A 14,637-nucleotide genomic window follows, 5' to 3' on the forward strand; every position below is an offset into this window, starting at 1 on the left:
TAAACTATTCTCTCCCCCATAGACTTCAATGCCATAAACATATTTCATCCAGTTCACAATTGACTTTTGTACCTACTCCATGAAGGAGGTTAAATGTTCCACGGTATGCTCTGTGTGCACCTGAATCCTGTACCTGCCCAATACGAGGGACCGACATGACTGCAGAATTATCCATGTGCAGACAGTACAGCAAGATGATCTGTGTTCATGCCTGAATCCCAGACCTACCTGCTGAAACGCCCTAACTTAACTTTAGTATGGTTTGTGGACTCCTTAGTCTTATACCTGTGCTGTTAGAAGGGCTGACAGTGCTACTGTAAGATGTGTGCACACATCAGTCCTGTACCTGCCTAGTGACAGAGACTGGCCATACTGTAAGATGGTTTCTGACTACCTGATTCCCATACCTGCCCCATTAGGTGAGCTGACAATCATGCAGGATGATTCTCCTATCTCTGAACCTAGTACATTCCCTATCAAGAGAATTGGCCCTGCTCCGGTATGGTCTTTAAACAACTGGGACTTCTACTGGCCCTGTTGGGGACTCAGTTGTGGCAGGATGGTCTCTGAACACCTTATTTAAATCCCTGCACTGTGGTGAGGAAAAACCCTACTCTGGCATGATATCCACACACCTGATTCCTGAACCTGCCCTGTTAGGAGGGCTGGCGGTGGTGCAGACGATCTGTGCACAGAAGCTGCTCTGTGAAGAGGACCGACAGTTATACATTGTGACTTGTACATGCATTGTGATCTGTACCACCTCAGTCCTGTACCTGCTTTTTGTTGAGGCCAAACTCTCCTGCAGGAAAGTCTGTGGACACCTAGTTTTATAACTTGCCTGTGAGGAATGCTGACAGTGCTGCAGTCTGTCACAACTGAACCTTATACCTGCACAGTGACAGGGACAACATTGCGTGAGGATGGTTTGTGACCACTTAACCTGGACCTGCTCCACTGGATTGGCTGACAGTACAGGATGGTATTTGTTCACCTGTCTCCTATAACTACCCTGTCAGGATTGCCCCTACTGCAGTCTGATCCTTGGGCATCTGGGTCCCGCGTACCCAGGTCCTGTACTTTTGCACTGTGAAGAGGGAAAGCTCTGCTCTAAGATGGTCTATGCACACATGAATTTTGTACCTCTCTAGTGACAACTAGTGAGGGGAAGTGACCCTGCTGCTCGAAGGAATGTAATGATCTGAGTTCTACATCTACCCAGTCAGATGGGCTGAAAGACATTCAAGAGAGTATGTACATATCCGAGTCTTCTAATGGCCTCTCAGGAAGACTAACCGTGCTACATGAAGGACTGTGGACACGTAGGTCATCCACCAGGCCTTGAGCAGCTCACCTGCTGCAGGATGTTCTGTGAAAATCTGACTGTGAGGAGGGAAACCTCTGCTGTAGGATGGTCAGTGCATCCCAGACATTCGTACGTGCCTTGTTGCACGATGCTCTGTGAACACCTGAGCCCTGTACCTATCCAAGGCGGCACTATGTGAACTTCCCTTACTGTTTTCACAAATGATCATTCTTTATCCTTGTTCTTGCTAAACAAACGCCTTTACTATTTTCGTCTGGAGGCTGCCAAACTCATTATCCGTGTGGACCTTCTCAGATTAACTCTCTACTTTTAAAAATTTAATTATATTGGTTTGCTTAGAAAGTTCTTATATGCTGTGTTTCACACTATCCTCTACATTCGTTATCCGTTCTCAATTTGCCTTAATCTCTGAAGTTTTCTTTGACAGTTTCCATCCAAGCCACCGACCTGGCTCCTGGACCGTCACACAAGTCCAAGCACCTGTCCCCACCCTCGCTGGCCCCTGCCCGGGTGCGGTTTCGAAAGGCCGGACAGCCGGATGGAGGGCCTCCGGAGGCCCATCCCTACAGGGCCGTTTCTGCAGAGGACGAGCACGTCGCCACCATCCTCCGTCCGCCCCTACGCAGAGCACAGGCGTGGGGCCGACGCTGCCCAGTGGACCTGCAACGGGTGCTGCCCTATGAGGCTCAGTCTCCACTCTCAGTGAACAAATGTCGAGCAATTTCCTCAAATTCTTCGCATCACGGAACTACAAGATTTGGAACCTGCCTCCCACACCTGAAGCACCAGCCCACCGCTCCCCAAGGCCTGGGGATGCATGAACTCTCAACTTGGTCCCTGGCCCAAGGGCAGCGGACCGCGCCCAGTCGCAGGCCCCGGATTAGCAGGACGCCCGGCCTCCCTCGCCAGGCACCTCGCTGGACAGCCCGCTCGCCGGGGTCTTTCATCCCGACGCCCGGCCTCCCTCGCCAGGCACTGCGCTGGACAGCCCGCCCGCCGGGGCCCTTCAGGCCTCCGTCAGGGCAGCCCAGCTCAGGGTCCTTGCGCTGTTGCGTAGCAGCTGCGAGGACGCGGTCCGCTACGGAAGCAGAGCGCAGCGCGGGGTGAGCTCTGGTGGGTGGAGAAAGCGAGGCCGGCCCGGAGGTAGAGGATTTGACGGGGACCACAGGTGGGTGGGGGTGCGGAGGAGTCGAGGGTGGCCCGTGGGCAGGCCGGCATGTGAGCCACAGTCACGGGGCGGACAGACGGACGGGTGGGGGGGGCGTGGCGTGGGCACAGCAGGGGGTCCGGAGGCGGCCTCTGCGGAGGGCAGAGCTGAAGGACACTGTAGGACCCCTCTGCGCCCCTGCGCCGGTTCTCTAGCCCTAACCCGGAAGGCAGTGCGTGTGAGTCCTGCAGCCGAAGAGATCTCGGGGGGTCACCGGTCTGGCATCGGCCCCATCCAGGAGAGGGTCCCGCCGAGATCGGAGCCGGCCGCGGGCACGAGCGCGGAGGGGCGTGACGGGGCTGGGCGGTGTGTCACTCGGCGCTCAGCGCTCTCCTGCCTCGCTGGCGCCGGGTTGTGGGCGCTGTTTCGGGCACAGTTGCACACGAGGCGAAGCTGGAGGACAACCCCTACTTGGCCGAACTGTCTCCCCGCGTGCATGGCTGCAGACCCTGGGCCCCCTCTAGGCAGCGAGGGAGCTGAGCAGTGTTGGAGAGATTCTCTCTAACGGCATCTTCTCCATCTTCCCTTTCCTCACCTGGAGCTGATGGCCGAGAACAAAGCCAGACCCTCTGAACTGGACCAAGACCTTTACGACACTGACAAAAACGTGAAGATCATCTGTCTAAGGGACAGTGCAGTGGGCAAGTCCAAGTATGTCAGAGGCCAGGGAGGGAAAGTCAGGCTGGGAACATCTCCAAGACCCCTGGGAAGGTCTGTGGACGTGGGAGGAAACAGTCATAGCTGGAGCCTAGGGGTGCACCTTAGTAGCTAGGTTAGAAGGCTGAGGATCTCACACTTCACCATGAGACCAGACAGCAGGTGTGACATACCACTCCAGGGACTCTTGAAGCAGCCCTGGGTGAGCAGGTGAAAGCAAGGTGTCCCCATGTGTGAGCAAAAGAAGACAGTAGAAGGTATGACCAGAACTGCCTTTGACCAGGTAGTGAGGAATTGCACTCTAGCCCCAAGTCAGGCAGGTCAAATGCACCGGCTGCTCCGTGGAAAAGGGACACTCTCCCAAGCGATTACTACCTCTGAAAACCCACTGGAGAATCCAGCTATGAGTCAGTTCCAGCTCAGCAGCACATAACAGCAAAACTGTCAACATGCCAGTAGATTAGAAGTAAAGTTGGATTTTGTAGTTTTGTCAGTTACCCAACAAAAAACACCCCTTCTCTCCACCTGAGTTTGGAGCCAAAAGAAAGAACAGGGTAGGTGGAGAGCAGGTGGTCAGCTTGCTGAGAAATAAATTTGTTGGAAATGGCTTGTGAACTGGTGCCTCTCTGCCCCCTTGTCCAGTGCAGTCTCATTTAACACAACAAAATACAAGTTTTCAGTTCATTAACAAGTCATCAGTTCTTAGTCCCTGGAAGTATCCCAGTCAAAAAGTTGTTTCTAGAAACACAGACAGTGGTAAAGCACCATGGCATCTGCAGGAAAAGAGAAATCCTCAGTTCATTCTCAGTGGCACTTGAGCATCATATGCCATTGTTCCTGTCTCCAGCCTATGACTCTGTGCCCACTGGGAGTTCATCCAAGCTGGAAAGCAGTAGCTAGTCAAATCCTGGCCTCTCAGGCACAGAGTACACTCAACTGCCTTGATTTTTCCCTCACCTTCTAGCATTGTGTTTTGGTTTGGTTTTTTTTTTTAAAGAAAGTAGATACTTTATGTGGTATGAGGTTTGAACAGATTCTTTTATTATATATTTTTTAATTTAAATTGCTTATAGTGTTCTTTTGGCCCTGGTGCCCCTCTTGACAAGACCTGGCCTGAGTTTGTTGAACTCCCTTTAACAGGAGGATTTAGGTGCAGATGAGTTTTGCTTTGCTTTCTACTGCAGGAAGATAAGACCCAGGGAGACACCTCAGGAGTAAATCACCACAAATGCCTCATTAGTAAGAGGAAGAACTTTATTACACTAGCAGAGCTCAAGGAGACTCATGTCAAAAATGGATAGGTTCTCTCAACTCTTTTGTTCGGAGCTCCTTATGGAAACAGAGAAGAAGTAGCTCTACTACTCTTTCATTGGTGGTTTCACAGTGTCAGTGTGAGTGTCACAATTTCAGCAAGGTAGGGGTCTGTGAGTTTGAACAAGTCTTGGCTTTCTAGATAAGGGAATACTTCTACAAGGTCACAGCTTCTCTAACCAAGCAGAAAAAGAAAAATTCATAATTACAACTTCCTGGCATTTCAGATAAGGAAAGACTTGCAGAGTCTCTATTTCTTACAAGTTCAGACATTCTTACAGAGCTTACCTTTTCCATGACCCTTCTGTCACTCCGATGCCTAACTCAGTCTTTGGGATCTCCACTCTACAATCTTGATGTGAGAACAGTTGTGGAGGTGATGTGGTTGAAGGTCCTGATGTGGAGGCAGGCCATGGAGAGTGGTGTGGTTACAGGTCCTGCTTGTAGGGACAGACTGTGGAGGGTGATGTGGTTACAGATCCTGGTGTGAGGACAGGTTGCAGAAGGTGAAGTGGTTACAGGTCCTAGAGTGGGATAGGTGTAGTGTGCTGTGCTTTCAGGTCCAGGCCAGAATGGGTGTTGTCAGTGACTGGACAATTCACAGCCATGGCAGTGTCCTGAGCCAGCTGGACTCCTTTTAGATTGGCTACTCCTGTGTATACTGCTTACCAAGATCAGGGCCAAAGCAACCCATTCATTACCATGTAGTTCAGATGAACTCAGTTGTCCTTTCAACAGGCTTTCAAAGGTTGTAAATCACAGGAGGAGATTCCACTTTTCTCTCAGAGTTGCTGGTGGATTTCAACTGCCCAGGAACACCCTTAGGGTTAGCAATAGACCTTCAGATTATGCCACAGTGCTCCCCTACAGGACCACAGGGCATCTTCATTTCTTCAGCTGCTCATGGTGAGCAGGTGCTACCCCTGGCTGTCCCGTGATGATATGAGACACTGTGGTGCTTGTCCCACACTAGAGGGGTCTCGGGTGAGCAGCACCACCGTGCCCCAGAGAAGACTGAACGGGGTGGTATAGGTGGCCAGGGTGCCATTCAGCAGGGGTGCTGGCTGAGACCACTTCATTCTTGCAGACTCATGGAGCGGTTCCTCATGGATGGATTGTATCCTTCTTAAGTAACAGACATTCTCCTCTTCCTCCAGCCTCTTCCTCCTGACTCCACTTTCTATACCTTGTGGCTGTCCCTCCCACCTCCATGGCTGCCCCCATCCCTGTTATTTCCGCTCACCCCTGCCATCCCTACCCATCACCCCTACCCCTTGCCTGCCCCTCCCAGGGGAGTGAGGAGGTAGGTGTGTGTCTTAGTCACCTGATGGTGAGCATTTTGGCACTGCTCATGGTTCACAGGGTGTAGAGTGAAGATCCTGGATCCAGGACCACTCTCCTTGCCTTGCCTCGCCTCGCCTCCCCTTTCCTCTCCCCTCCTTTCCTCTCCTTCTTTCTCTCCCCTCCTCCCCTCTTCTTCAGAAATTCTCTGTCCACTGCCTCACCCATGGGTATACAGAAGGCATACAAGCCTTAGAGCCCATTCCTAAGGGATCCTCTCTGCTATCAGGCTCTGACCCACTGACATTTAAGAAGTCTTCTAGTATGAATCAGTTTCACAGACAAGCTACCGGTCCCTCTCCCTCCCCAGGTGGTCAGAACAAGACCCACCCTGGCACCTGGGAGTGAGAGTTAGGGTCCCTGCCTCCACCTGGCTGCCTGGATTGAGGGTTCCCTCCTACAATATCCTTCCCTGTTCTGCCTGTTCCTCCACCTGGCAGCTGCGAGTGAGAGTTCACTCCTACAGCATTCTTCCTGTCCCACCTATCCCTCTGCCTGACAGCCTGGAGTGAGGGTTCCCTCCTACAGCATTCTTCCTGTCCCACTTGTCCCTCCACCTGGCAGCCTGGAGTGAGGGTTCCCTCCTACAGGTTCCTTCCCTGTCCCACCTGTCCCTCCACCGGGCAGCCTGGAGTGAGGGTTCCCTCCTATAGGAGCTGTGGCATCTGTACATCCTCCACAATACCACTAATGACAACCTCTTTGGGAAATTCTCATTTTTCCTTGCTTTTGGATGGCCTGGGCATTCCACAGACCATCGTACTGGGATGGCTCCTCTTGGGCCAGCAGCATTTGGAATTGGTCCTTTGTGTCAGGATGCCTATCCACAGCATCTGTGTTATTCCGTCTGAATCTCAGAAGGCCTTTCCCTCACTCCCTTATGCGTGTCTGTCTCCTTGACCTGCTATTAGTCGGCCCCAGCAGTTGTCTACGTATGCACTGACTTTGTACAAGCACAAGGCCATTGTAGATGGAAAGACCGTCCTTGTGGGTGAGCTTCCCCCTTTGAGAAGGGAAGGTGGCCTTGAGGAGGTGAGAAGTGGGAGGAGAGAGGACAAAAGTTGGGAAAAGAGGCCCTACTGAGGAAGTGGGACAGTAGGGAGGACCCCAGCATCTGAGCCAGTGCAGAGTCTGGGAGTGCAGAGGGTGGAGGGGGCTGCTGTCCTTGCCGGAGGGAAGATGTGACCCTGAGATACAAGACAGGTGCTTCCTCAAGTAAGAAATGTCAGATGCTGTCATTGTTCTCTATCACGACCCAGGCACACAGAGGTGAACACAGATGATGCATGTGTGTTTTATATCTGTCCCACTATCTTTCTGTGTATATATACATGCATCCACGAAGAAGACATGGCAATCTTGAATGTGCACAAGAAAATCAGAGCTGTAAAATAACAGAATCAAAAGCTTATGGACTGGAGAGAGTAAACAAATCCACAGTGCATGCCTGACAGTACAAATGTACAACTGCACACATGCATGCGCACCCACACACTCAGCAGTCACCTTGCCCTTGCACTGAGTCCTGATGGTGGGGATGTGATCTGGGCAGTAACAGCTGTGTCTCTGTTGCAGACTTTTGGGACACAGCAGGCCAGGAGCGGTTCCAGAGCATGCATGCCTCCTACTACCACAAGGCTCATGCCTGCATCATGGTATAGTCACGTGCAAGGCTGGGAGTGGGAGTGGGGAGCTCTCTGGCACTTCAAACCACATGTCCTCCCCCAAGCTTTTGGGTGAGGCTCCGCTCTATGGACCTTTGAGGCTGAGACAAACTGTTTCAGCAAGGTGATAGGTACACTGCCAGTGGAGATTGATATTCCAACAAAGTAGGTGCAGCTTCAGCACAGCAAAGCACATGCTGCCTGCCCCATAAGCCTCATTCAACTCCCAGCCCTGCTTAAGTCCACCTTTTATATTACAAGAGATCAAAAGAGAGAAGAGGGAGGGACCTCACTACTGCCAGAAACAGAGTGCAGCATTTGAACCTGGGGTCCCTGAACTGAGAACCTCCTAAACCCAGGAGAATTGTGATGTGAAGATATATGGAGATCTTGAGGGAGTGCCAGGCTCATAGATATTAAAGAGTGACAGGGACTTTCCCCTCAGATCCAATAGAGAGAAAATCGTCTTGAACTGGTGCTCTGAATTTTACCTGAGAACAGATGCCTTGTCTGTTTGTTAAAGCCATTCACTTGGGGTGTTTCTGTTTTGGCAACATTAAGTAGCAAAGATGGAATGTGGAGCTGGAATAATGGGGGTGCTGCTCTAGGAAATGTGTAAAATGGGGAGATGGCTTTGGAATTGTGTTTTGGGAAGTGTTCTGGACGTTTTAAGTGTCTAATACTGAAAGTGGTATAGAACTGGTCTGTCCATTTGCCGTACAGAGATAATTTGAGGTTGTTGTGATGCTGAGCACTGTGACACTGATGTGTTGAATGCAATAATGGTTACCCATGGTAGACCGTGTTTGGTGGATCTACCCGATTAAAACAAGCTTGGAAGCAGGAGTGGCATCCATTTCTGAAATAACTTGCCTCCGGAACTATGAACGTGGATAAACAATGAATGTTATACAAGTGTTCAGGTCTTTCGTTCATAGGGTTGCTATGCGTTACCTACAACTCAACAGCACCTAACAACAATATTAAAAGACTAAATTGTCTTGGAGAGACTTGGTAGAATTCTGACTACTAAATACTGAATGCTCCTGTTTGAACTTTAAAAAGAAATAACATGTGATTGGACTGTGGAATGACAGATAATGTTTTCTATGCAGTAGCAAAGAACTTGTCTGAATTGGTTTGAGATGTTTGGTGGAAGGTAGATCTTGTAAATGATAAACTTAGATCTCTGGCTGAGAGGATATCTAAGCAAGATCTTAAAGGACTTTGGTGATTTCTTCTTGCCACTTAGAGCAAAATGCGAGAGGTAAAAGATGTGCTTAAAAAGTAAGTTCATAAAATGACAAGTTAGAAACTTTGGAAATTCTCCTGTACAAACTAAGGTCAAGTGCCCTAGAATGCTCACCAAAGATGTGACTACAGTCTTTTGTCAAGGAAGTTAGGACTGTGACTGATGGATCTGGCCAACTGTCAAAGCATTAAACCCATCAGCTGAGACTGTAGGGATAGAGAAAGAATCAAAGGAAAGAACAATGCCTCTTGGAATTCTTCAGGCAGGAAACAGGCCAAAGGAGCTACATCTGTTGCTCTCAAAGGACAGGGCCATCTCTGAAGTAGCTGGAGATTAGCCGAGCTGTAGGAAGAATCTCAGGAAGTAGAGATACCTCTGCCTCAGAGGATAAGACTGTGGCCTCTGGTGTCAAAGGGTAGGCCATGCATGGCTTCCTAAGTCTCAAAGAGTCACATTTCCACCAGCTTAGTTCCAGAGTGTGGTGCTACTGTTACAGTGTGCCAGAGGGATGGAGTCCCTACCCGAAGCAGATGAGAAGGGCTGCCACTCCAAGAGGCAGAAGGCGAAGAGTGTGGGGTTGTCACTCACATGGGCTAGGAAAATCAGGCTAGCCAAACCAAACATGCATGAGTTTCCAGCCCTAAGAGGGCCTGGAAGGCAGGAGTGAAGCTCAGGGCCAAAGAGATCTCAGGGTCTCCACTGAGAATGGCCATTATCCAGGATCTGGAGTGCTTGACCATTGCCTTGGTCTCAGAAGAGAGGATTGTTTTTCAAGCTTCAAAGTGAATGTCCCATCTGCTGGATTTAGCACTTGCTTGGTGCCCACCATCCTTTTTTTCACACCAGTTTCTCCCGTTTAACACGATGTGTACTCAATTCCTATTCTATCACTTTATTTTTTTTTTTCTCGTGTACCGTCAAATCAGAGCCGACTGGCACAGGAGAGATTGTCCCTTCTTCTCCAGAGAGTATCTGGTGGATTTGAACTATATGCCTTTGGAATTGCAGTGCAGCTTCTTGCCACTAGGCCACCAGAGCTCCCTATCATTTATTTTAGAAACAGTAGAGTAAGTCAGAACAAAGGGAAGACATGCTGAAGTAAAAAAAGATGAACAGAAGATTTCAAAGGAAAACTAAAGAAGACAAAGCAAAGTATTATAATAAAATGTGCAAAGCAGCTGGCAGAGGATAAAAAGGGAGGAACCTGCTTGGCATTTCTCAAACTAAGAGAACTGAAAAACAAATTCAAGCCTTGAGTTATGGACAAAATCTTGAACGATTCAGGAAGCATCAAAAGAAGATGGAAGCAATACGAGAGGTGGGGCTCTATGAGGAGAGGCGTGGCATTAGGATTGGTGGACGATCTATCAACAATCTGCGTTATGCAGATGACACAACCTTGCTCGCTGAAACTGAGGAGGACCTCATGCACTTACTGCAGAGGGTCAAGAACTGCAGCCTTCAATATGGACTGAGGCTCAATGTCAAGAAGACAAAAATTCTCACCACTGGACCAATCGGTAGCATCAGGATGGATGGTGAAGAGATTGAGATTGTTCATAGCTTCAGTTTGCTCAGCTCCACGGTCAACACTCTTGGCACCAGTAGCCAGGAAATCAAAAAACGTATTGCGATGGGAAAGTCTGCAGTTAGGGACCTCTCCAAAATACTGAGGAGCAACAGTGTCTCTCTGGAGACTAAGGTCCGCCTGATACAGGCCATGGTTTTTGCAATCACTTGTTATGCATCAGAGAGCTGGACAACGACTAGGGAGGATAGAAGGAGAATTGACACCTTTGAACTGTGGTGCTGGAGAAGAGTATTGAATGTACCATGGACTGCCAAGAAAACAAACAGATTCATCGTAGAGAGGATTAAACCAGGCTGCTCCTTGGAGGCAAGGATTCTGGGGCTTCATCTGACATACTTTGGACATGTTGTAAGGAGAGACAGGTCTTTAGAGAGGGACATCATGCTGGGTAGAGTGGAGGGACAACGCAGGAGGGGAAGACCCTCTATGAGGTGGATTGATTCAGTGACTGGGGTACTCGGGATGGGTTTGTCAGAGGCAATGAGATTGGCACAGGATAGAGCACGGTTTAGGGCTGTTGTACACAGGGTCGCTATGAGTCGCAAATGACTCGACGGCACATAACAACAACAATACAAAAAAAAATTCAGAAAGTAGCATATGATAAAGAGTAGATGGTTATGGAGATTTTCAAGCAACATTAGAAGTCATGGGCAAAAAAATAAGGCTCCAGGGATTGATGAGATACTAAATGGCATGTTTCAACCGGCAGAAACAGCCCTGAACATACTCATCAGTCTATATTACAAAATTTGGAAGGCAGCTGTCTGGCCAACTGACTAGAAGAGATTATATTTGTTCTGATTCTCAAGAAAGATAATCTAACAGTACGTGGAAATTATCGATACGACATGCAAGTAAAAACCTGGGCCAATTGACATCCTGATAGGTGGAGGAAAAGTGAAATTGTCAATGATTTCATCTACTTGGATCCACAATTAACAGCCTTTGCACCAGCAGTTAGGAGATCACATTACACTTGGAAAGTCTGCTCTCAGGGACCTCTCCAGAGTACTGAGCAGCAAGGATGTGAATTTAAAGTGTATCTGACTCAAGCTCTGATGGATCTTTTTAATCACTTGATATGCATCTGAAAGTTGCTGCCTGCTGTGGACACAGGATTGGTGGTTTGCCATCTGCTCCAGCCCTGCACACTGTCTCCTACACTTTTCCAGACCAGCTTCAGTGCCTCTCAGGTTTTCATTAAAATGGCTTTGCTCCTGATGGTGGATCCCCCCTTCCCAGAGCCATAGCACCAACATGATGAGAGCCCTGCCTCCTTCCAGGGACACCCACCCATGCCCAGGTTCTAGCTCAAAGGGAAGAGGAAGCTGGGAACATGCCCAAAGGGCAACCCAGAACAAGATGCAAGTCAGCAGTTAATAGTCGTTTCCAGGTCCAGTGCTTCAGACACTTCCCAGGAATTCTCCTGGGTCCCCTCACATGAGGCCCCAGGCCAGGACCTTTCCAGGAGCATCAATCTGATGGCCATCTTCCTCAGCCACTTGCAGTCACTAGTTGCAAAGTTGCACCCAAAGCGCATCAGTACCCAGCTCAGATTTTCAGAAGTAGGTATCAGACCTTCTAGTCTGCCTCAGTCAGGAAGCTGCTGAAACCAGCCCACCATGGGTGACCACGTCATAGCAGCACAAGCGTACCACACCCTCAGGTGGTGGGAACAGGCTGTCTGAGGTGGTATAGTGCTGCAGCAAGCTGTGGTCAAGATAGTACAGAGTAAGAACGAAAGTGGAGTGGAGGACGCAGGAGTCAACTTTTGCACCTCAGGGTCCCGATGGTGGGCCAGCTCAAGCAGCCCAGGCAAAACAAGAGTCTGAGCTGCCACCTTGCTCCTTGCAGGTGTTCGATGTACAGAGGAGAATCACCTACAAGAACCTGAACACCTGGTATGAGGAGCTTCGGGAGTTCAGGCCCGAGATCCCCTGCATTCTGGTGGCAAATAAGATTGATGGTGGGCACTAGGGACTACTGCACATTCCTCTCCCCTTCCCAAAGAAATCCCAGCCCATTGTTGTCTACAGAGGCCCACTTATGGGCCCTGTTCTGGAATGCACACTGTAGCCCCCAGCCCCCTACTTCCTGTGGCCTGCCCCCTTGGCTCTTCAAAATGTACTGTGTCCTATCTTCTCTTTACAGCAGACATGAAGGTGACTCAAAAAAGCTTCAGTTTTGCCAGGAAGTTCTCTCTGCCCATGTACTTTGTGTCTGCTGCTGACGGCACAAATGTGGTGAAGGTGAGGGGCTGTAAGCCAAAGGGTAGGACAGGGTGTGGAAGAAGGAAGAGGATGGGCTGGTTTGGTGGTGGGAATTTCCACATGGACTGCTATTGAGACCATGGCGCACACAGCCGCTGCCCTAATGCCTACCATTGCCCCAACCTGCCATAGCTCTTCAATGATGCAATTCGATTGGCTGTGTCTTACAAACAGAACTCTCGGGACTTCATGGACCAGGTTTTGCAGGAGTTGGAGGTAGGGAGGCTGTGTGTAGGGATGTGAGCCAGCAGCAGGGTTTTCCCTGCTTTTATGGGCAGCCCAAAGAAGGGTTGGTCCACCTAGACAAGGATGGGGCCACCCAAACCAGGACAGGGCCACCACATGAGGGCGGGTCACCCAGACAAGGGCAGCCCTGATGAAGATAAACTTGCCCGTACCAGGGTGGGTTAGCCATGGTTGGGCATGTGTCTACCTGGCATCACTGCCAATTTGTTCACAGAATTTCCAGTTGGAACAGAAAGAAGAGGACGTACCAGACCAAGGACAGCTGAGCAGCACAGAGACCTCACCCCCATCCTGAGCAGAAGCCTGGGAAGGCTCTCACCAGGACACTCTGAGGCCTCACAAAGCCTGCTCCCTCCAGAATCCCACCAATTCTGAGCTGGGTTCTGCTTCACCTACATACCCCTCATCTCTCCCCACCTCCACCACCTGTGACATCCAACCCTCCCAGCACTCTAGACTGCATGGGCCAGCAGACCCCCTGGTCAGGTCTCTTGAGTTCTGCGCCTCCTCACCAGAATTAGGGCCTGAGAGAATGATAGGACTCAGGGGTATGCTCAAATGTCTAGTAAAGAAAAGCTAGCTTCCTCACTGCCTACAGGGCCTGCTCCTGGCATTCCTACCTTACCACCTGCCTCACCCTGCTGAATTCAGGGTCCTCTGTCTTCTTCCACAGGCCCCAGTACTCCAGTCTCCCAACTTTCCAAGGTGGTTTCAAGCAAGAACTGTTCGTCCCATGGATTTCTGAACACCAGCTGTGTCTCAGGACCCTCATAGGTATATCCCATACCTCAGCGAGCAGCCAGACTGAGGCCAACGGGACAGAGCTGTGGCTGAAGTCCAGAGAGCAGGCAGTGTGTCCTTTTCATGTTAGTGGTAGACGTGATGGCTGGTAGAGAGCATGGCCACACAGCTACACTCTAAGAATGGCTTCAAGAAGAAACCAAAGCTTAAAGGTGTATCCCAGGAGGCTGAGGCTCCAGGGCTGTCGCCACAGTATTGATTGTGGTTCCCAAGCCTGCTGACTCATTGTTGAGTTCTGAAGACGACCTCACACACTATTTGCTTTATTGTTATTTATGTTCTTATTTTTTTTTTACAATAAAGGTTTTGTCTTGGTAGAATATGTGGGAATGTGTTGGGCCTTTGTGCTGAGTGCAGGCACCAGCAGGACCTTATGTACTATCAGCCACGTAGGTGAAGGAGTAACCTTCATGTGTCACACTGGAGTGACTTTGCTGAGCTCCCCTAAAATTGTGAAGGGCATGAGCATATGTTCAGGTGTTCAAGAATATTCCTTCTGTGTAAATGACATTTAAAAGGTTTCCTCTGACCAGGATGTCTCAAATCAATGTTGACTTTTAAAATATAACCATATTTGTTAGGAATTTTTAAAGAGTTGCATTACTAACCCAAAGACCAAGACTGTGACAGTTTAAATCCACCAGCAGCTGTGAGGAAGAAAGATGGGCAATCTCTTCCCTGGTCAATTTACAGCCTTGGAAACTATCAACTAGGAGTTGGCATTGAGTTTCACACACTTAAGCCCTGCTTCAGTACTGGTTTGTCTTAAATTTTGGATCAAGTTTCTGGAAGCAGAACCAATAAAAAGAATCCTTGTTCCAGTAATTAATGGGGGAATTTTTCAGGAGAAAGTAAGTTGGGGACAAGTAGGACAGAGAGAGGACAGAAAGCTAAACAAGATAGTCTTAGCTAGATGCCAGCTGCAGCCTCTCCTGGAGTGCCACACCATCACTGGGCCATGGGCCAG

General features: G+C 49.6%; 1 protein-coding gene across 1 annotated transcript; it reads left to right on the forward strand.

The window, feature by feature from the left end:
- Window positions 1–3,078: 3,078 nt before the first annotated feature.
- On the forward strand, window positions 3,079–13,164 carry LOC102871203 (rab-like protein 2A-like). The gene is made up of 8 exons (XM_006888094.1): window positions 3,079–3,185; window positions 5,590–5,619; window positions 6,755–6,834; window positions 7,419–7,498; window positions 12,208–12,319; window positions 12,505–12,602; window positions 12,756–12,839; window positions 13,084–13,164. The coding sequence occupies exons 1-8, from the start codon at window positions 3,079–3,081 to the stop codon at window positions 13,162–13,164; spliced, it is 672 nt and encodes a 223-aa protein (XP_006888156.1).
- Window positions 13,165–14,637: the final 1,473 nt, after the last annotated feature.

The sequence above is a fragment of the Elephantulus edwardii genome, unplaced genomic scaffold (assembly GCF_000299155.1).
Source record: "Elephantulus edwardii isolate Elephantulus edwardi_28Jun2011 unplaced genomic scaffold, EleEdw1.0 scaffold00064, whole genome shotgun sequence".
Lineage (NCBI taxonomy): Eukaryota > Metazoa > Chordata > Mammalia > Macroscelidea > Macroscelididae > Elephantulus > Elephantulus edwardii.

Excerpts from the sequence above, each read along its gene's own strand:
- LOC102871203 (XM_006888094.1), top strand. The coding sequence starts at position 3,079 with ATGGCCGAGAACAAAGCCAGACCCTCTGAACTGGACCAAGACCTTTAC. Across the intron at positions 3,186-5,589 it reads AGTGCAGTGGGCAAGTCCAA|ACTCATGGAGCGGTTCCTCA; the intron begins GTATGTCAGAGG and ends TCATTCTTGCAG. Across the intron at positions 12,603-12,755 it reads ACGGCACAAATGTGGTGAAG|CTCTTCAATGATGCAATTCG; the intron begins GTGAGGGGCTGT and ends AACCTGCCATAG.